Source organism: Rhinichthys klamathensis, unplaced genomic scaffold, assembly GCF_029890125.1.
Source record: "Rhinichthys klamathensis goyatoka isolate OS25496 unplaced genomic scaffold, OSU_Roscu_1.1 h1tg000911l_1, whole genome shotgun sequence".
Classification (NCBI taxonomy): Eukaryota; Metazoa; Chordata; class Actinopteri; order Cypriniformes; family Leuciscidae; genus Rhinichthys; species Rhinichthys klamathensis.
Window position 1 is genome coordinate 446,670 of NW_026607255.1, and position 23,941 is coordinate 470,610.

General features: G+C 37.2%; 1 protein-coding gene across 2 annotated transcripts in view; it reads left to right on the forward strand.

The window, feature by feature from the left end:
* mapkap1 (MAPK associated protein 1) overlaps positions 1-23,941 on the forward strand; it is a 39,956-nt gene that overhangs the window by 6,743 nt on the left and 9,272 nt on the right. For both annotated transcript variants that reach the window (XM_056244110.1, XM_056244111.1), the window contains 5 exons: positions 1,503-1,592; positions 1,693-1,841; positions 3,767-3,939; positions 8,584-8,760; positions 13,760-13,869. In XM_056244110.1, coding sequence (XP_056100085.1) covers positions 1,503-1,592; positions 1,693-1,841; positions 3,767-3,939; positions 8,584-8,760; positions 13,760-13,869 — 699 coding nt within the window. The remainder of the gene's footprint in view (positions 1-1,502; positions 1,593-1,692; positions 1,842-3,766; positions 3,940-8,583; positions 8,761-13,759; positions 13,870-23,941) is intronic.

Here is a 23,941-nt window from a genome sequence, read left to right on the forward strand (position 1 = left end):
TTGTTGTCTAATCTACTACAAATAGCTAATAGTTTTGTTTAGCCTAAACTAATAATGATGGTCAATACTGTAACTAAATACCTATTTTCCTAAATGCTCCAGTCAAGCAAGGTAAAGTCAAAAGTACACATTGATTGTGAAATAGAAAAGATACTTAATGTGCATTGTTGAAGCAACAATCAAGACAACAATAGAGTTTACTTCATGTTGTGTTATGATTTGCTATAGTGACAGTTCATAATGCAACAATGGACAAAGTTGAATGTCTGCATTCACATATTTGTGAAGAGCATATTTCATGCTTTGTGGTCACTTTTATATATTGAGTATAAGAGATGTTGCAGAGCAAAAATCCTTTAAGGGAAACTTTTGCCCTGTAATTAAAGAGGATTACATCTGCATAGTTCAAGTCCGAGTCCTGCATATTTGTACTCGCTCTCAAAATGCAGAATCTTTTAGTTTTAAGGACACAAATGGGTACAAAGTGTACAAAAACTACTCTGAATATAACATTTTCTGTATTCTAAACAATAAACATTTTTGCAGCTTGTAGACGAGCTCCATATAGGCATATTTAGTATACGTTTGTAAAATTAAAAATTATGTAGATCAGTTGTACCCTCATGAAATAAATGGAAAATGTCGTTCCAGAATATTATTGTCCTAATATAAAGTAATGACATGAATGAAAGACTAAAGTTGAGTGTTTTTCAGACAGTGATTGTCTGGCTAACAATAAATGTCATGTTGTGTTTTTCCAAGTTTGCTTCAGATGCCATTTCTATGCAAAACAGCTTAATTTTTTCGCAATAGACCTTAATAGTGCTCTCTATACTGTGTTATGCATTTTGCGGCCATTATTTTTTTTCCCTTTGTGACATTGCTTTCATGATGTCACTTAATACCAATGATTCTTATTAATGTAATGGGAAAAATAATAATAAAGTATTAAATTAGATTAGAAGTACAAATGTTTAAGTATACGTCATTGTAGTGTTTGCTGTAGGAAATGTAATTCATGCTGATTAAAATAAAATAAACAATGATATAAATAATAAATAATGAGATATATTTTTCTTTATGTAAAATAAACTGTTTATTATTTTAATTTCTTTTGAATTGAATCTCACAAACAAATGTTACAGTCATATTTCAGCGAAACATGTTTTTGGCAGCTTATTGCCAAGGAAAACCAAGACTAATGTAATAGTGGGTCAAGTTAAACATTGGTTTGTTAGACGATCAGCACTTTAATATTTAAATCATCCGTCTAATAGTAACCTGTCTGTCTTCAGCATTTTAATCAAAGATGTATCATAGCTCGAAAGGTGTCATAACCCCCTTTATGTTTTTTTTCCACCAGGTGAATTCAGCCCTTGTATTTGTCAATCACAGTTGTAACAGAATCTGCTTTTCATTTAACTGAAGTTGACCATTTTGAACTCTAATGGGGTCCCACACCACTGACACTGTTAATGAGATGAAAGTCTTTTCATTTAAAGCTCAAAGACTGGAGCGACTGAGGAAAGAACGACAGAACCAGATCAAGTGCAAAAATATCCAGTGGAAAGAGAGAAGCTCGTCTCAATCAGGTACAGTAGCGGTAGCCATGCTCAAAAGAGAAGCTCACATTCATTATCTCCTCTTCGTTTCTTGTCCTCTGAATGTTTTTTCCCCTGTTGATTTTTGTAGTAGATGACTTGAGCTCGCTTTTTGAGAAGAAGGACTTTAAGGACAGGCCCCGGAGCACAGGCAGTAAATCCACACTCTCGCTGAGGCTCGAACAGTGTCCCCAACAGCTCAACAACCCCTTCAACGAATACTCCAAATTTGATGGCAAGGTGAGGACTTCTGGGTCTAGACCAAGTACTTTTCCTCTAAAATTACATGCTGGATGATCCTTGAATACAGATGTTTTTCAAGGTCAACATGAGATCAAAATATAATATTTTTAAATGTATAAATAAATATAATATAAATACATTTCCCTTTATCTATAGTTAGACAAAATAATGCATCATTATCAGTGTTATTTTAGAATTATTGAGATACTATTATAGTGTTTTTATTATTTATTGTTTTTTATTTTAGTTAATGTTTTGGTGATTTGGTTGTGTATTTGTCATTTTTAATAGTTTTTTATGTAACACTTTACAATAAGGTCTCATTTGTTAACTAACAATGAGCAATACATTTCTTACCGTTATTATTAATCTTTGTTAACATTAGTTAAAAAAAAAATACTACTGTTCATTGTTTGTTCATGTTAGTTCACAGTGAATTCTTTCAATTTTTTATTTGAAAAATGTATTAGTAAATGTCGAAATTAAAATGAACTTAGGTTAATAAATTCTGTACAAGTATTTTTCATTGTTTGTCCATGTTAACTAGTTAACAAATGAAGCGTTACCGTTTTTTAAAATAGTTTTATTAACTTGTATTTCCAGTTTTAGTTATTTTAGCACATCAAGTTAACTAAATGAAAATGCGAAATGTTGCTTTGGCGACTATCTGAAATAAAACAAGTTTAAGTTTTTTATATTGTATTTTATCTAGGTAATGTTTATTTTATATCAAGTAATTAATTTTTTATGGTTTTATTTTCAGTTTTAGATAACTATAATAACTAGGACTGTAAAGCGATTAATTTTTATTTATTTAATTATTTACACGATGTGTCGATAAATGAATCGAATTAATCACACATCGAATTTGGCTGAGAAAGTCATTATTGTGTTAAATGAGAAAAGCCTATAGTCATTACAAAAAGTTGTTTTAGAAAAAGAAAGTTGTTTTTGATTCAACATAGAATTTATTACACAAACTTTTAGGCTTTAGGCGTTAAATGTTAAGTAATGCATTACTTTTCCCCATTACTAATTAATTAAATGAACATGTTCAATAGACAGCCCTCACATTAACCCTCATCATTTTTAACTGGTCATGAATGTTGCAGGGCTGAACCCTTCCTCTCTTGCATGATTACAAACAATGAACGTGCTTAAGAAATCAGCAGTAACACCCATTGTTGAAAAATATGTAATGAGGATTTAAATGAATAGCAGAGTTAATTTAATCAAAACAATTATTAAAGAGACTTTTCCTCATCCTCTAAGCATGCTCTTTGTAAAGTACAGAACAGAAGCACCTGGTGTCACACAGGTTTCTCCCCTGTCTCCGTGCATTAGCATCAGCTTCAGGCTATAACACCTTCGCAGAAAAGAGAAAGACTGCCGTTTTCATTTTTTGACAGTCTTGGAGATTTTAGGTGTAGTTTGTCATTGTGCATCAATTACAGCTGTCTTCATCAGCTGTTCCCCTTTGGCTGTTTAGATTCATGTTTTTACAAACACTCTGTTTTCTGTACTATGAATTTGTCAGGAATGCATAATGGCTTCCCCTCTTCCAGTAAAATCTTAAATACAATCCAGAAAAATGAATGTAAGTTTATTTGAATCTTGCAAGTGATATTAACAATATATATTTTTTTACCATCTATAATAATATTTCTGATTCTTTCAATTTTACCAAATTTTTTTTTTTCATTGGGGCTCATTTTTCTACTTGTACTGACAAACTTAGAGGAAACAAAATTATTTTGAGGATAGAGAGCACTAATGTAGTCAGGATATGACACCAAGACCAAAAAAAAAGGCCATAGTTTGACTATTTGTATCTATTCACCTGCTTTTTGCTTTAAAATTTGCAGTATCTTTTCAATCACAGGAATGCTTACAGACATGCTTCCTTCACCTTTCTTTTTCAGGGCCATGTTGGTACAACGGCAACCAAAAAAATTGACGTCTACCTCTCGATGCAGTCGACCCAAGAAAAGCTTCACCCCATGACGGTGGTCACGATGGCTAACGCTCGGGTCCACGATCTTATCGGGCTCATCTGCTGGCAGTACACCTGTGAGGGCCGTGAACCCAAGCTCATGTTAGTAGAAGCAACTTCACACACATCCTATATAAGAACTTCTCTCTTCATATTACAGTGAGTTGATGTTAACCTTATCCTTAAGGCATCGGTATACTTCTCCAAATCGAAGAACGGTCATTTAGAGCAAATTTTGAGTTCATTTCGGGAGTTTGAAACATCTTCGCTATGAGTATATCGGGGCCTTTAATGGATGCTTGTTTAGGGTGCCATAAATAAAATATGCTTGTTGTCAGCCTGCTTGGAAAGTGCTACTCTCCAAGTAATGTACTAGTGATCCTTCCCAGAGGCATTTATATTCCTTTTCCATCTACCTCTCCTGCTAATGCCAGTCTTGACCTTTCCCAGCCAAGGCAGGGATTCCCCTGGGTTTCTTTCTCATCTCCTCATTCAGTTCGTCTCCGAGGTTTGCTGACCGAATAGCGCAGGAATTTTCTCCCTGGTACATGGTACAATATGAAGATTTATACTTCGGTCAGTCTGAGGAGAGGGTAACCATTAAAATGGAGAGAAGACAAGGGAAAAAAAGCAGATTCCCTCTTGGGCAGCTTGGTGCCTCACACAGACAGTCTTGGTGGTTGATGTGAGACCTGATTGGCATAGCAATGAGCCTTTTCCCCCTGGAGGAGGGTCAGGCTGTAGAGAGGAAGAGATACACTACTTGTGTGGGATTTCAATGAGTCTACTACCTCCGTACGGCTTTGGCCATTACTAGAAACCTTCTGAAAGCTGCTTTTGATTGAGGATCAAGGTAAAGGGATGCCCCTCTTGAATTCAAAGATTTTTCTTTCAGGACATTCAGATCGCAGTCAGTGCTGTCAACCTCTAATTTCCCATCACCCTTTCTCCTACAGTTAAGCTACAGTTTTTTAGTAGTTTATTAAAATGAATCCTAGACTGTTTACATCAGGGTTTCTGTTGTCCGGTAATTACCGGACATTGGCTGGGAAAAAGATGAAATGTCCGACAAAATTAAATCTCTCCGGTCAAATTGTCCGATTAAAATTGCGTAATAATCCCGCCCCCCTAACACAATATGAATTTGAGAATAAGCCTAAAATGTATAAAGCAAAAATACACCGACCTTTGGCTATGTTATAAAGGAACAGGCTCTACCGTTTGAAAGTTATTAAACAACATCGCATGCTGCATTTCAAATAAAGCACACGCCTAAAGCGGCTGTAATATAGACCTAAACAACGAACGATTGAGTGAGACGTTTCAAATATGGCCAGGCCCAGGCAGGATAGCCTTAAAAGCTGTTTTCAGAGGCCAGACGCGATGGACGATGGTGAATCAGGAACATCTCATTATATAGATCAATGGTTCTAATCCGCGCACTCGTAGGCTACAGTTTTTTTTCTCTCTCATCAAAACTGAATAGCCTATGTTCATCAGTGGTTACAGCCTATATCAAGCAGGGACACGTTTGTGTGCATTTTATTTTGTGATTTCACCGGAATGAATAGAGAGTCTCCGCAATGGCGATAAATTAAAACGCGTGTCCGAGTGAAGATTGCGCAACTCGCGCAGCGCGTCGTCCATGCAACTGATAGCAGCGCACACGAGCGCTCAGCTTGATTTCAAAAACAACTGATTTTAGCACTAGATCTCTTATTTAATAGTGAACTAAATGAATGATCAGCTAGTTAACTGGAGATGTTTTATTTATTTGTATTAGGTACATCCGTGCCTCAATGTTTCAAAAAGTGAATGTGTGTGATTTGGTTTCCCCCTTTAACACAAGCTTCATATTCTCTCACTATCTAGCGGAAACTCTGGTTTACACCTAGTATAGAGACATGACGTCACAGTAGGCGGGAGTCAATGCGGTTACACCCACTGAGTGGCAGTGTTGGTGGAGAAAACACAAAAACACATCTAAAATGGGAAAGAGCTGTGCGATCAACTGTACAATCCGATTAAACAAGTAAACGGAGCTATCTTTTTACACACTTCTGAAAGCTTCAGAAAAGAAAAGAAAATGGATCGCTGCAATTTGCCGAAACAACTTAACTAGGCAGCGAAATATCAATTCGCATTTTGTCTGATATGTTGAATTTTTGCGGTAAAATCATACCCTAGGTTATATAACTCCTCAATTAAATATTTACCGTCTTGAATGATGTGTAACTAAATTTTTTGTCAGCATTTACTTAAATAAAATCCATTACGATGAGCCTTGTGTTCTAAAAAGGGCTTTTAAAATAGCTTTTCACAGTAAACACAGTTTCCAAGCAGCTTTACAGAAAGTCATAATGTTATGTCTATAATACCTTAGTGGTTTAGCAAGTTTTAGGGCTGTGCGTACAATCAAGAAGAACAAGGTCCAAAACTTAAACTGAAACCATTTGGTGTTAGTCTGAAAAAACAAGACTCGAGTTATCATTAAATACACACTGCAACACAAAGGTCTTCATCATGACAAACTGCCAAAATACAAGTTTGGTTTAATTTTAAGTAATTATGACTGAAATATATTGCTGTTGTATAATACAATTTAAATGTACTATATAAGTGTCATCATGATCATACTAAGACATATTATTAGCAGATATAGAATGATTACTGTTATTTATATGCATTTTAGGCAAGTATCTGCTATACTGTTAAAATGATCTCATTTGATTTACATTACAAGCATCAGAATTTCATCTTGCTTTTTGGCCACTTAGATATCAGCAACTGCATATTTTTGCTCGGGCTGTACCTGACATTTAGGTGTTTTTCCCCCTTTAACACAAGCTTCATATTCTCTCACTATCATACTATAGAGCCATAAAAGCCTGATTTATCAGATATGATACTCGACAAAAAAAACATGTCTGTGTCTTATGTCAGGGTTAAGAATCAAGACTTTTGAGACAGACAAGGATCTTAGATATTCAAGAGAAAATAGTCATCTTGGATGGCACAGAATTAGGAGGTGAAAGTAAGAAGTGCATGTTATTGAAACACAAAAAGAGCAGATTCAGGCCTCTTCTCTCAGTCGGATGTTATCTCCTCAGGCTGCTTGAGCAGGATCATGGGTCTGATTAACACTATGACAGTTAGTCTTAACAGCTCAGGCCTGGATTTCGACAGTGTGTCAGAGCAAATTAAAACGCCATCGTCCCAGCACAAACACCAGGGCAGGCACTGGCCTCGAGGGATGAAAGCTATATCATAAAGACAAAGCTTAACATGCCTGCGCTGAATGAATCGTGGAATAGGTTGCTGTTAGTTTTATATTTCTGATGGATCAGTTTTCCTTTAGGAGTCGATCCATTATGATATAAAACAAAGCTTTGGGCAAAAGTAATCTGGAATCCTGCCAGCCTACACTATATATAATGATACAACAAAAGGTTTAACCATGAAACCAGTGAAGTTAACTCTTCCCAGTGCTTCTCTTTTGATTCATCCTCATTCTGTGCCAGGCTGCATCCTAACAAACACTCAATGTTTTTGCTCTTCGATGAATAGCCCTCATTTACATGCCCTGACTCATAAATTGTGTCTGGGTGCTTTTGTTTGATGTCCCTGTTGTTGTCATCCTTCTTTAACAAACCAGAGCTTTTAGAAAGAGTCCTTCAGAGCCACTTTTACACAAACAGAACTTAATAACTTCATATAAGATAGTTTTGAGAACTTATTTTTTAATCATTTTTGAATCGAAGGGTTAGAAGTAATTTTAGAAGAAGTAACTGGTCAAAAGTTTGGAATAATTAAGAATTTTTTCATGTTTTTGAAAGAAGTCTCTTATAGTCACCAAGGCTGCATTTATGTGATCACAATTGCAGTACAAACAGTACAATTGTGAAATATTATTATCGTTTAAAATAACTGTTTTCTATGTGAATATATTGTAAAATGTAATTTATTCCTGTGATCAAAGCTGGATTTTCAGCATCATTACTCCAGTCTTCAGTGTCACATGATCCTTCAGAAATCATTCTAATATGATGGTTTGCTGCTCAAGAAACATTTCTGATTATTATCAATCACTGCTTTTGCTACTTAATATTTTTGTGTGGAAACTGTGAAACACTACCATTCAAACAGTAAGTAAGTTTTAAAAGCAAGTAAAGACATTTATAATGTTACAAAACATTTATATTTGAAATAAATGCTGTTCTTTTGAACTTTTTAATTCATCAAAGAATCCTGAAAAAAAATGATCATGGTTTACAAAAAAAATATTATGTAGCAAAAACAGTTTTGAACATGGATAATATCAAGAACAATTATTAATAATTGAGCACCAAATATTAGAATATTAGAATATTAGAACACCAAATGCCACATTAGAATGATCCTCTGAAGTCTGTAATTTTATAATCATTTTAGACAATCATTTTCAGAAGACATTTTAAAATGTATATAAATAGAAAACAGTTCTTTATTGTTTTTACTATATTTTCAATCAAATAAATACACCCGTGGTGAGCATAAGCCATTTGTTTTTACTGATAGTGTATAATAAATTAAATTCATTGCAATTAATTCACACATATGATACGTGTGACTTGTTACCAATATATGCCTTTGTTTCTTATAATGAGAACAATGATTTTACCTTTTTGAAATGGTGAACATACTTTTCAACAACAACATTCTGTTTGAGTTTGATCTCTCTTATTTTCTCGTTTCATGCCTCCACAGAGAAAATGTCAACACCTACTGTCTCCACATCGCTGAGGATGATGGAGAGGTGGACACAGACTTCCCTCCGCTGGACTCTAACGAACCCATCCACAAGTTTGGCTTCAGCACACTGGCTCTGGTCGAGAAGTATTCATCTCCTGGACTGGGGCCCAAACAGTCACTCTTTGTTCGAATGTAAGAAAGCCACTTAAGTCTGACTTTATCACTTTCAGTTCTACTACTGGCTCTGTGAAGAACAAATACATTTAAAGTCAACATCAAATCAAAACGTACCTGAATTACTTTCATAGTACACGTTATACATAATAGAAGTAAAATGGGTTGGGAACAGATTTTTGTTGACAAACTGTATATATACTCACCTAAAGGATTATTAGGAACACCATACTAATACTGTGTTTGACCCCCTTTCGCCTTCAGAACTGCCTTAATTCTATGTGGCACTGATTCAACAAGGTGCTGAAAGCATTCTTTAGAAATGTTGGCCATATTGATAGGATAGCATCTTGCAGTTGATGGAGATTTGTGGGATGCACATCCAGGGCACGAAGCTCCCGTTCCACCACATCCCAAAGATGCTCTATTGGGTTGAGATCTGGTGACTGTGGGGGCCATTTTAGTACAGTGAACTCATTGTCATGTTCAAGAAACCGATTTGAAATGATTCGAGCTTTGTGACATGGTGCATTATCCTGCTGGAAGTAGCTATCAGAGGATGGGTACATGGTGGCCATAAAGGGATGGACATGGTCAGAAACAATGCTCAGGTAGGCCGTGGCATTTAAACGATGCCCAATTGGCACTAAGGGGCCTAAAGTGTGCCAAGAAAACATCCCCCACACCATTACACCACCACCACCAGCCTGCACAGTGGTAACAAGGCATGATGGATCCATGTTGTCATTCTGTTTACGCCAAATTCTGACTCTACCATCTGAATGTCTCAACAGAAATCGAGACTCATCAGACCAGGCAACATTTTTCCAGTCTTCAACTGTCCAATTTTGGTGAGGTATTGCAAATTGTAGCCTCTTTTTCCTATTTATAGTGGAGATGAGTGGTACCCGGTGGGGTCTTCTGCTGTTGTAGCCCATCCGCCTCAAGGTTGTGCGTGTTGTGGCTTCACGAATGCTTTGCTGCATACCTCGGTTGTAACGAGTGGTTATTTCAGTCAAAGTTGCTCTTCTATCAGCTCGAACCAGTCTGGCCATTCTCCTCTGACCTCTGGCATCAACAAGGCATTTTCGCCCACAGGACTGCCGCATACTGGATGTTTTTCCCTTTTCACACCATTCTTTGTAAACCCTAGAAATGGTTGTGCGTGAAAATCCCAGTAACTGAGCAGATTGTGAAATACTCAGACCGGCCCGTCTGGTACCAACAACCATGCCACGCTCAAAATTGCTTAAATCACCTTTCTTTCCCATTCTGACATTCAGTTTGGAGTTCAGGAGATTGTCTTGACCTGGACCACACCCCTAAATGCATTGAAGCAACTGCCATGTGATTGGTTGATTAGATAATTGCATTAATGAGAAATTGAACAGGTGTTCCTAATAATCCTTTAGGTGAGTATATATTATATACCATAATTTTAACTAACGTTCAAATGTATGGGGCCAATCTTACCAACCCCAAACTTTTGAATGGTAATGTATATATTTCGATATATACATTAGTGGTGGGGGAAAAATCGATTCTGTTCAGTATCGCGATATTTTGCGCACACAATTATATCGTTACAGTATTGCAATATTTAATTATAAAATTATCTATTTTACTTTCGGGTTTTCTCCATTGGTTTTCTCTGAGTTTACTCTGATAATTTACATTTGCGTATAACATCCACAAGGTGGCGCTTGTTGCGGTGCTTTGTTGTCGTGCATTCAACAGCAAATTCAAATTCAAATGGCTTCACCATCACATCCGGTTGTACACGACGCTCTGTCTTATTTCAAATCGAAAGTGTGGGTAAATTCGGTTTTCATCAAAAAGCGAATAGTGAAGACCTTGACATTATTTAAATGATTATTCTCAGGTTTATGTTACTCTATTATGTCTCTATTGTATTTAAATAATTGTAAGTTATGTGCTGGGAGCTCACCATTCATGTGAGAGGTCTCCAATTCTGAGAAATGAGAATAATTATGTCCTGTTCTGTAATAAGCTCCTGTGTCCTGAATGTTCAAGGACAAAGTTTTTGCACTTCAGCACTTGTAGAATATAATGTTCACAGAATTAAATGTGACATTTGAAGTGAGTTGAGTAGTCTTATTTTCCTCATTTTTTGTAATGCCTATGGGGGACATGAATCGCAATATATCGCAGAATCGAATCGCAATACTTGCTGTATCGCAATATGTTAAGAATCGCAATAATATTGAATCGTGGCCCAAATATCGCAATACTATCAAATCGTCACATTTTTGCCAATTCCCACCCCTATTATACATAGGTCCGAAGAGTAAAACGAACCATTTTTAACCACAAATCTATCACCGTCAAATATTCAATTTATTGACGTTTGTCTTGAAGTTTGCCTTAGTGCACAACCTCTCATGGGGTCCTTATGAGAACTATCTGAAGGTTTTAGATTTAAATGCCTGGCCGTTCACAGAAGTCTTAAACACTCAAGTTTGTTGGAGATTTTTTTCCTCATGGCTCTTCATGAAGCTCTCATCTTTGTGATTAGATTAGATTGGATTGGATTGTTGCTCTTCTGTGCGTTTGGGAATATCTCTAATCAACTGTTTGGTTAATGTGACTGACAAAGCATTAGGAGACCCCTATTCATTTGAAGTTGCTAATTGGATTTGAATGGCTCCCTGCCAGACTGTCCTGCCTTTGATAGGGAACCTTGCTTTGGGCTGTAATACTGAATTTGGTTTGAAAAATGGGTTCTGCTTGTTTGTGTATGTCACAGATATTTTTTTATGTTTTTTTCTTGCACTTGCTTAGATTGGGTGATATTTGCACCAATTAACAAATAATCCTGGATGTTTTTATTAGGAAATAAAAAGATGTTTTGCAGATTTTGGGTGAACTGTTCATTTAACATTTCACCAGCGAGGAAAGAAATAAGATACACTACCGTTCAAAAGTTTGAGGTCGGTATGATTTTTGTTTCTAGTATTCAGCAAAGTTGCTTTAAATTGATCAAAAGTGAGACGGAGCTAAGACATGCATAATGTTACAAAAGTTTTCTATTTCAAATAAATGCTGTTCGTTTGAAATTTCTATTCATCAAAGTATCCTATGACATTATCTTGGTTTCCACAAAAATATTAAAGAACGCAGCTGTTTTCAGCATTGATGATAATAAGAAGTGTTTCTTGAGCACCAATCAGCATATTAGAATGATTTCTGAAAGATCATGTGACACTGAAGAGAAGACTGGAGTAATGATGCTGAAAATCAGCTTTGATCTCAGGAATAAATTACATTTTTACAATATATCCACATAGAAAACAGTTATTTCAGACTGCAATAATATTTCACATTTTTTACTGTATGTTTGATAACCTAAATGCAGTCCTGGTGAGCAGAAGAGACTTCTTTCAAAGACATTAATCATCTACCGACTCCAAACTTTTGAACGGTATTATAACTTCATTGTAAGTAGCCATTTGCCTGTGGCATAAACTAATTTATTTATTTATTTATTTATTTTCACAAAAGTTTCATTTGTGGCCCAGCTGCTTTGCACTTTTCATTGTCTTTTGTCTGTATTTATTTGCGATTTATTCATCAGCTCTCAGCCGTCGGCTGGTATTCAGAGCTCTCTGGGTCAGCTGCATGCTCCCTTCACGAGAGGACCACTGATGTGGCACTGCAGGACCCTGGGCGAGAACTGAGCCAGTGCTTGGCCCTCAGTGGGCCATCGGGGCCGGCGACCTCTTCTGACGTGAAGCCTGTCAGAAACCCTGGCCCGAGGCTGACGGGTCAGGACTGCTAAATGGAAGTGGACAAGCGAGTCCACTGTCCAGAAAGTGTGTGCTCTCCGGTTTCTGGCCTGGGGTTGTTGTTCTGTTGATGTAGTCTATCGCAGTGATGCGTCCATGTGCTCAAAGTTTGACTCGTGGACGGCCCCTCGGCCCTGTTGTGTGCTCTGATAAAGCAAGGCGACCATTTAAGAGTACAATACACTCTTTCTGTGTGCAAGCTTTTCTTCTGACATTAACTGCTCACACCAGTACCGCTAAACTGTCATTCAAGAGTGATTCTCTTGAATCTCAAAGTACATCTGCAAAAAAATATTGGTTTCATTTTTATACTTGAGTTGTGTGGTGCTGTTTAGTGAATCAGTTGAATCAGTCTGACTCGATCGCAGGAGTCATTGGTCTGAATCAGCTCAGATGACTCGCTCGTTTATTGAATCAAAGCTTATTATGTCTCTAAAAGTGTGAAAATATAATAAAAAAAAGTAAGGGTTAATGAAACTTGACTAATTAAATTACAGAGTAATTGTGTTCAAAGTCCTGTAGAAATCACTGGCTCGCACATTTTAAGTTTAAGTGATCACTGTCATTGTTTATTATGATAATATGCAATAATTCGAATCATAAGACGTAATAGTAGCCGTGTTATTTTAGTATCATTAATATACTATTATAGTGTCTATTAATATTTTGAATTGGTTTTTACCTTTAGATTGTCTGGTTCCATGCTAATTCTAGTAATAAAAAAAATCTGTCCATTTAGTTTTTATTATTATTTTCAGTTTTAATACTTCAGACTGAAATTGAAATAAAATAAAATAAAGAAACGTTCTATTTACATTTATTTTGTTTCAATTAACGTAAAGGTTTCTTAATATTTTTTATTTTAGTTATCCATAACAACACTGTGTGCAACACAATGCTATGTTATGATCACAATATCACTTGAGGATGATGTTTTTTATTCTTTTGTGGTCATAAGCATAGTTTCTAACCACTATTGTTCTAGAAAAAAAATCGAAATCACGTCCAACTCATCTTGAACCTAATAGTTTGATATCTTTCATATAATTGAATATGATATGCTCAGCCATTGGTTGAGACTCAAAGCTCAGTCCTGAGAATCTAAGGGCATGATCTCAGTATTGATGCTCTGATGGACAGGAATCTCGCATCTAACTCAAATGGTAAAGATTTATTCAATATGACTGATGATTTGCCTTCCTCACCCACAGAAACGCCGCTCATGGTTTCTCCCTGATCCCAGTGGACAGCCTGAAAGTGACCATGAAGGATATTCTGCAGAAGGCCCTCAAAAAGAGGAAGGGCTCCCAGAAAGGATCGGGTGAGACATCTGAAAGATTCATCTCACACTTAATGTGAAGTGATAGATGTGTTTTGGATTCAAGCTTATATCCCTATAGTTGGATTATCTATTTTGGTTGGCCTGCAATGTTATTTTACTATTATTTATTTACTATTATTAGAATTAATTTAGCTTTTATTTTTATAGTTTTACTTTTCATTATAATTATTATTTTCTTTTATATTTTTTATTATTTTTATTTCCATTTTAGTTGTAGTAATTTTAGCACTTTATATTTTAGTTAGTTGCCAATGTAACAATTCTTTTTTTTTAAATCTAATATATATACACTCACCGGCCACTTTATTAGGTACCCCATGCTAGTAACGGGTTGGACCCCCTTTTGCCTTCAGAACTGCCTCAATTCTTCGTGGCATAGATTCAACAAGGTGCTGGAAGCATTCCTCAGGGAGTTTGGTCCATATTGACATGATGGCATCACACAGTTGCCGCAGATTTGTCGGCTGCACATCCATGATGCGAATCTCCCGTTCCACCACATCCCAAAGATGCTCTATTGGGTTGAGATCTGGTGACTGTGGAGGCCATTTTAGTACAGTGAACTCATTGTCATGTTCAAGAAACCAATTTGAAATGATTAGAGCTTTGTGACATGGTGGAAGTAGCCATCAGAGGATGGGGACATGGTGGCCATAAAGGGATGGACATGGTCAGAAACAATGCTCAGGTAGGCCGTGGCATTTAAACGATGCCCAATTGGCACTAAGGGGCCTAAAGTGTGCCAGGAAAACATCCCCCACACCATTACACCACCACCACCAGCCTGCACAGTGGTAACAAGGCATGATGGTTCCATGTTCTCATTCTGTTTAGGCCAAATTCTGACTCTAACATCTGAATGTCTCAACAGAAATCGAGACTCATCAGACCAGGCAACATTTTTCCAGTCTTCAACTGTTCAATTTTGGTGAGCTCTTGCAAATTGTAGCCTCTTTTTCCTATTTGTAGTGGAGATGAGTGGTACCCGGTGGAGTCTTCTGCTGTTGTAGCCCATCCGCCTCAAGGTTGTGCGTGTTGTGGCTTCACAAATGCTTTGCTGCATACCTCGGTTGTAACGAGTGGTTATTTCAGTCACTGTTGCCCTTCTATCAGCTCGAACCAGTCTGGCCATTCTCCTCTGACCTCTGGCATCAACAAGGCATTTCCGCCCACAGAACTGCCGCTCACTGGATGTTTTTTCTTTTTCGGACCATTCTCTGTAAACCCTAGAGATGGTTGTGCGTGAAAATCCCAGTAGATTAGCAGATTCTGAAATACTCAGACCAGCCCTTCTGGCACCAACAATCATGCCACGTTCAAAGTCACTCAAATCAACTTTCTTCCCCATACTGATGCTCGGTTTGAACTGCAGGAGATTGTCTTGACCATGTCTACATGCCTAAATGCACTGAGTTGCCGCCATGTGATTGGCTGCTTAGAAATTAAGTGTTAACGAGCAGTTGGACAGGTGTACCTAATAAAGTGGCCGGTGAGTGTATATTAGGGGTGTAACGGTTCACTAAATTCACGGTTCGGTTCGATACGATACACTTGTGTCACGGTTCGGTACGGTTCGGTACGTTTTCGATACGGCAAAAAGAAAGAAACACCAGAGAAATTTCCTTGATTTAATTTTTTTAATTATATTTTTATTAAAACTAGCATCATAAAGTATGATATTTTTTTACTTTGAGCAATGATGGAGCTATACTTGACTTTTCTTAGGAGCATATAAAACAAAACAGCTCCTTGGACAAAATGAAATGTAATATTGTAGTAATATTATAAACAAAGGTTTATTCAGATTAACATTTGAGGGCAGTAATTGTGTTCATAATACAAAATAAAACCGACGTAATGTTACTTGAAAGCATTATAGCCTATTCCTGCCAAACTTCCATGGTTACAGTTAGTAGTGTTACTACAGTAAATCCACGGTGAATGTTGCTGATCTGTGGACACTGGATAGTTCATTCATGGCACAATGTTTCTTCATGGTTTCCACGTCAGCGCTGTTTAATCCGTTAATAACGGAGAAATGCGCATGTTTCTCACTAGATCTCGCAGCGATGTTATTACTTCAGTGGCGAATTCAAATGCTTTCTTTACTGGATTTGGCTGTGTAGTAACAGTGCTGATGATTAAAATCGGCTCGCACTGCATTGGTCCAAACTGATAAACGGTCCGTCAACCACACAATAACGAGTAGCTCAGTTTCGTTCCGCTTACATTACATTTGCCATTTGATGTTGGGCAATGTTGTGGTCACGCCAGCGTCTCTTACATTATGAACGCGCTTACATTTGAAATAACTAAATTTTGGTCGGCAGGAAAAATGGTCCAACGAACCGTTCGGTTTAAAAATGCGTACCGAAAACCAAACCGAAAGCCTCGTACCGAACAGTTCAATACGAATATGTGTATCGTTACACTCCTAATATATATATATATATATATTATATTTCAGCTTTATTTCAATTAACAAAAACAATTAAATTCAATAACTCAAATGCCTTTAATTATCGGCATGAAAATGAAATGTTGTGGTGCAAGAACCCTTTACAAAAAAGTGGACTTCAGGGGAAAATAATAAATGCTGTAAGAAGTGTAGCAAATGGTGCCTTTGAATTGTCAGTCGAACGGGAATTTGTGCGTGTCTGTAGTTTTCATCTTAGAAAGTAAGTGAAGCCGTCTGCTGTGATTTGGCCCGATAACCGTGGCAATGTGCCGTCCTAATTTGTCATCGCCGAATGGGCGAATCTGATAAGGCCAGAGACTTTAATACAAAAAGTCACAGGTAACGGATCGCCCCTTTGATGGCCATGATGAGCCGGGGCAGCGGTGAGATAAGAGGGGTGAGGAGAAGAGATTGAGCCGCAGACTGACTCGGAGACGGAGAAGTGCACATAAAGAATGGGAAGCAATGGTGCGGGAACGAAAGTATATTAGAGAGAAAATGGATGAAACGCAGAGAAAATGATGGTGCGTGGAGAGCCACTGGAGCCTCATCTCTCTTGGATTTAGCACACACTGAGGTCAAAGCCTGCAGCGAGAGAAGTTCACTTCAGTAAGGGTTCTGCGGGCGAGCGCTTTCAGTTTAAAGAGGCTATAGTCTTCTCGTTCGCCCCGTGTGTATCCACACAGTCTCATCAGTATGGCTCATGTACGCCTTCATCGACACCAGATTGACTAGTCTATAGGAGTGGTTCTCAACCTTTGTGGAATCAAGGCACCCATTTTTCAACAATCAAAAATACAAAGGTGTGCGCATCCCACGCATCCTACTTGGGCTCAGGTGTAAAAAGAATAACAATAGTGGAAAAAAGAAGTGTGAGGCCCGCACACTGAAAATAACTGCTCCAAACTACTGTTTATTGAAAGCACAACACTCAAAAACAAATTATACAAACCATGTGACACACTTAAAAAAGATTATTTCAACAAACAAAATATACGAAACAATCCACATAGGGGTAAACACTGAAGAATATGATATTAAATATTCCACATATGCTGTAATTCATTATAAAGCAGTATCAAAAATAGAGCAATATCTTTATTATTAAAAAGTATGTTCTTCAATAATAACAGCAGATGAAGAAATATAGAAATCACAATAGAAATCCTCATTCAGCCCTAATGGTGACCAAGTCTAAAAACATTCACTCTGTAACACTTTTTTCTCATAATCTCTTAATTTTTCAAGACAATATTTTTTAATTATATTAAATGTGTAATTATTATTTTATATTTATTATATTATGTTAAATTACATTATATTATATACTTTTCCAGGTCTAGAAATCAAACTTTTGAAATTCCCCAATATCCAGGTTTTGTCATATTTTAAATGAATTTAATACATTTAATCCTTTTTATGAAGTTCTTTGGTTTGATTTGTAGGTGTTATTTCATAGACTCCTAAACATGCTTTTTTTAAAATAGTCACATTTCAATTTCTTTCCTCAAATATGACAACAACATGTGCTATTTTAGTACAACTAAACTGTCTGTAGTCATTTTAAAGATAATCAATCACAATGACATTTTCCTTTCACTTGAAACCATTTAGTACTTTGAAATTCACAAATAGTCTAACGTGAGAATGTTTCGGATGCTATTTTTGGTTGGAAACTCAATCCGTTGCCATTTCTTTCTGCAAAACCAAGCAAGTATTTGACAGCTTTTCTATAAACAACAAAGACTATGAGAATAGGAGAAAAATAAATGCTCCGACTTGGTGAGATATGCGTTTCTTTGTCTTTTTAAAGGTATCAGAGGAACTGGAAACTCAATCTTCCCGGGCGGCTGAAGTCTCTGGGGCATAAAAACAAACCCAGAGTTTCTCTTTTGGGATTTGTGACATCTTCGACATGCCTCAGTCAGCTTAAAAAAAGAGAGAAAAACTCCTAGCTCTTAAAAGGATGGCCACACTCACTCAGTTATATAATAGCATATTTAGTTTCAGTGGTTTGAGAGTACTTGTGTTTGATGTACAGCCTCATCAGAGATGGATTGATTTGACAGAAACCCAAGAGAGCCCTCAGAGGGAGTTTAATTGGAAATAAACCTACAGAATTGCCCTGTGGGCAGTGAGCCATTGGCCTGTCCCGGCCAGGTGATGGTTTGTTTTAGTCCGAGATGGTGTCTCAGAAGACGTCTTGAGTGGATGTGATGGGGTAGTTGGTCCAGAAGAGAAACGTTAGACGGCGTGGGCCGTGCTCTCATCTGCATTTAGATGAGTATTGATTGTTTATTTACCCGCTGGAGACAAGAGACCTATCCAATCTTCTGTCCACTGTGGTGCCTTCTCTTCTGCACCCGCTGGTCACTGGTTTGCTGTGTGTTTTTTTTGAGCGATTGTTTTTTCCCCATTATATAGTAATTTAATCAATTTATTTGAACAAACCCTCTGTCATAGATAGATAGATAGATAGATAGATAGATAATTTCCTGTTGTTTTGTCTATCTAGCCATCTATCCATCATCCATCCATCCACATATATATCTATCTGTCTGTCAATCGTTCCATCTGTTTATCTATCGTTCAATCTATTGTTTATCTTTCTATCGTTCTATCTATCGTTTATTGTTCTATCTACCATTAATCCCATTCCATCCAATCCAATCCCATCCCATCCATCCATCCATCCCACCCACCCACCCATCCACCCACCCACCCATCCATCCACCCACCCACCCACCCACCCATCCATCCATCCCACCCACCCATCCATCCATCCCATCCATCCCACCCATCCATCCATCCATCCATCCATCCATCCATCCATCCATCCATCCATCCATCCATCCATCCATCCATCCATCCATCCATCCATCCATCCATCCATCCATCCATCCATCCATCCATCCATCCATCCATCCATCCATCCATCCATCCATCCATCCATCCATCCATCCATCCATCCATCCATCCATCCATCCATCCATCCATCCATCCATCCATCCATCCATCCATCCATCCATCCATCCATCCATCCATCCATCCATCCATCCATCCATCCATCCATCCATCCATCCATCCATCCATCCATCCATCCATCCATCCATCCATCCATCCATCCATCCATCCATCCATCCATCCATCCATCCATCCATCCATCCATCCATCCATCCATCCATCCATCCATCCATCCATCCATCCAAAATAAAATTTATTTAACACTGGTATCGTCTCGTTTAGCAGTTAAACTGAGTGAATATATAATGGTAGGCATGTGGATACTAGGAAGGGTGCGCACTGTAAAATATGACTAGTTTTACGAGCGGCTCAGGGTTTGTAAAGCTCGGTGGGTCTGGTGGGGGAGATAAGCGCGATTGAATGCCTCCTATGAGGCTTATCAGGGTAAATGTTGGTGACATTTGGGAGGCGGCGACGGCTGCGGTTTGGGGTCGGTGTGCCTGTGTGTGAACTACAGATGAGCTCAGACGAAAGAGAAAGACCGTGACTGTTATGCTTTATGTGCTTAGGGGGAATGCAGTGAGACGTAATACAAAGCTGAACATTTTCAGCAGATGCTGTATTTGTGTGGATTTGTAAGTATTTAGCATCAGCTGTCTTATTTAGTCCTTGGCTTGATATTTTAATGACGCACATGCACAAAAAAGGATTGGATTTGTTGCTCCACACCACATCTGGTTTCCGATTATTAAAGATTCATTATAAAACAGCTCTGAAACCTGATCGTTGAAACCTTTGATGTACACCTGTGACTGCATATCAGTTGAGGTTTTACCGTATATTATTGCCATATACAATACCGTTCAAAAGTTTGGGGTCCGTAAGATTTTGTATTTATTTTTTTTAATAAAATGAATGCATTTATTCAGAACGGGCACATTAAAGTGATAAAAAGTGACAGTAAACACTTCTGTTTTTAAATAAATGCTGTTCTTTTGCTTATCAAAGAATTCTGGAGAAATGTATCATGGTTTCCAGAAAAATATAAAGGAGTGCAACTGTTTTCAACATTGATAATAATCATAAATGTTTCTTGAGCAGCAAATCAGCATATTATAATGATTTCTGAAGGATCATGTGACACTGAAGAAATAAGGAATAATGATGCTGAAAATTCAGCTTTGGTCACAGAATTTATAAAATCCTTTTTTTTTTCTTAAATAAACAAAGCCTTGACGAGCAGAAGGGACTTTCAATAATATTTGCCGACCCCTAAAGCGTTGAATGGTAGTGCCTATATAATATCTAGATTAAATCACCCTACAGTTATGTACTGGCTAATGCACTGTAATGCCTTATTTCAAAATGATTTGTCATGTGCTGTTGCTTTACTAAGTGATCAGACTTACAGTTTTCACCTGGCGGAGAATGAAATGGCTAAAAAGCAACCTCTCACCTCATTGAGATTAGCGCAGGGTCGCAGGAAAGGTTGTAAAAGGTCAGATCGTGTGTTTCTGAATTAGTCACAGTCTCTTGCTCTTCAGTGTCACAGCAGTTACAGGGATTCACATTTTCTCCCTTAGATTTAGAGAGACACTGTCTGCGCTTCTTCCATATATACTCAACTAGTCCGATTCTTGCACGTCAAGTCCAGAACTGCAGTCTTGTATAGAATTGATTCACTTCGTTTGTGTTCTGATGTATCTCGGATTGTGCTGGAGGGTGTCGTGAGCATATTTCTTTCTCCGTAGAGGTCGTAAGCTTTCGGAGGCTCTGGTGACATTTTGGAAAACCATGGTATTTGCAAAAGGGTAAATATCGCCTTGAGTGTTTGCCCTATTTAGATTGGCAGCTTCTCTGTATTGTTTTTTTCCCTTCTTTTCTGGCAAAAAAAAACGAGGTAAAGACTTGATCCTACCTCTGGGCATTTTTTCCGGCCTCTGACAAGAAATAAACAGTTTCCAATAAAGCCATTTTTGGGTTTTATAGCCATCAATTGCTCCTGCAAGGCAATAGTTATTGAGAAAGGTTTGTGAAGATCGGTCAAAGTTAATCAGTCATTAGGTCTGAGATGGGTTGATATCATCTGATTGGACAGAAAAACTTAAATTAGATTGTTTGCTTGGTGAGCAATATTAATCAAGCGACGTTATAAAGAGAGAAGCCAATAGCTCTGAATCCCATCACACCGTATCTAAGAGATTGCTCCGGTCACCCTGAAGTCATTTATGATGGCTACCCTCTCTCAAGGGCTCTTTGTGATTGTATTAAACTATTCAAAGGTTCAAAGTATTAATGTATTGAAAAAGAAGAAACCACAGTGTACTTGAGATAAACCAAGCTACACGTTTCATTGTGTGTCTTTGTAAATCTGAGTATACACAACTGTTGAAATATTTGGGGTTTTAATGTTTTTGAAAGAAGTCTCTTCTGCCCACCAAGGCGGCATTTATTTGATCAAACATACTGTAAAAACTGTAATATGTGACCCGATCTGGCGAAATGAGTCGGAAGTCGCAACGTTCTATTTTAAGATATGGGCCGATTATGTGGAAAAACAATGAAATAATAGATTTTTTTTTTTTGTGCTAATTTCAAAGAACAGACATTCAAAAATAATCTCCCAAAGTTTCGTAGTCCAGATAATTGAGTAAAGGTATCTAAATTACTATTAAAGTTGACAAAGTTTTACTAAATTCGCTGGAAATGAACATTGCTTTTCTCAACTCCTCTCGTCACCTCTGAGCATTTCCCGGGTATCCCCTGAAACGTCACTATCTCTGCTCTTTAAATGGTGTTACACGTTGTATAGAACCAATCAAAAAGCTTAGAAATGTACACAAATGCTGATTATTTGTCGATGGGAAGCCGTTTCGAGTGACCGGCACGCGATTGGTCCAGTCACCCTACCGTCAGACTCGCAGCGAGCGCTCTGTGTAATAAACAAGCTAGCAGATCTCCTCAGAAAGATTAAATATTATTAATTTGAGAAATGTCGCTGTCAAAAGCGAGCAAAGTTGCCAAAGCGTCATCAAGCCCCCTGGCCATTGCACACTGAGTCCGCGTTTTTTTCGTATGGGTTTTTTCTTCGTATTGATTCGGTGGCTCCGAATTGTCAAAACACCATTCAAACTGCTTGCTACGGATGCGAAAAACTTACGATTGTTTTTATATAACGGATGAAAGTGTCGTAGTGTGCAAGCGTGATTGACATAACGTGATTGACAAATGTGAATGAGTGTAGCTATTTATCTGCAAGGAGAATTCATTAATGTGTTTGATTAACCCAATATTTGTTGGTATCTCCGTTATGAATTTGTTACGCTGTTATTGTCAACTAGCCTACACTAAGATATGATTGCATAGACTAGCATTATTTGATCTGTTTCCTTGTCTCTCTGCCTCTCACTTTCTCTCACACACACACACACACACACACACACACACACACACACACACACACACACACACACACACACACACACACACACACACACACACACACACACACACACACACACACACACACACACACACTCTCTCTCTCAAGCAATGTAGCACCTCTGTTCAATCTTTCTGATTTTAGTACATTTTTGTAAAAGGTAGGCCTACTGTTAAATTATTTATTCAAATAAAAACTTTAAAATAATTTAAGCTTCAGCCTGGTTTAATAGCATTTATATATTAATGTCTTTGGTCAAATTAAGCTGTAAAATAAATAGTTTATCCCTTTAAATGTAATGGATTTTGAAAGATATCAACAAAAAACGGGCAAAAAACTTTAAAAGCGATTTTCTCAGGTTTTCAATTGGGAAAAGAGGGCAGACGACCATAATTCAAATGTGTATATCTTTACAACCATTCAAGGTATGACTTTGACTAGGATATCAATTGAAAGCTTAAGGTCTCCTCTTTCCATTAATACCAAAATCTCAATTTTTAAATTTGGGTCACTGTGACTCATTTTGCTGGATCAGGTCACATATTGTGAAATATTATTACAATGTAAAATAACTATTTTCTATCTGAATATATGATCTAAGCTGAATTTCCAGCATCATTACTCTATTACTTCTAATATGCTGATTTGTTGCTCAAGAAACATTTCTGATTATTATCAAAGTTGAAAACAGTTGTTACATCATATTTTTGTGGAAACTGTGATTTTATTTTTAGTTGCCTTTGCTCTTTGATGAATAGAAAGTTCAAAAGAACAGCATTTGTTTGAAATACAAATCTTTTGTAACATACATGTTTTTACTGTCACTTTTAATCAGTTTAATGCGTTATTGCTGAATAAAAGTATTCAGACCCGAAGCCTTTGAACAGTAGTGTACATGTTTAAAAATAAAAAATATATATATTGTTTAAATTGTGAACATCCACTCAGCTGTTAATTCAGTAACTGATTCATTAAGTAATTCAGATTCAGGCAGATAACCGTGAGTCTATTTGACTGATTCATTAAAAGAACTGCTTCGTAAGAGTCATTTGTTTGTGAATCAGACTAGGTCAGTTGCATCAAGAAGAATGCAATAGAAGGATATGTTGTCTATTTTTTTCTTTTTCATCTCATCACATTCAATTCTGACTGCTGCTGTACATTTTATAGCGTTTATACATTAATTG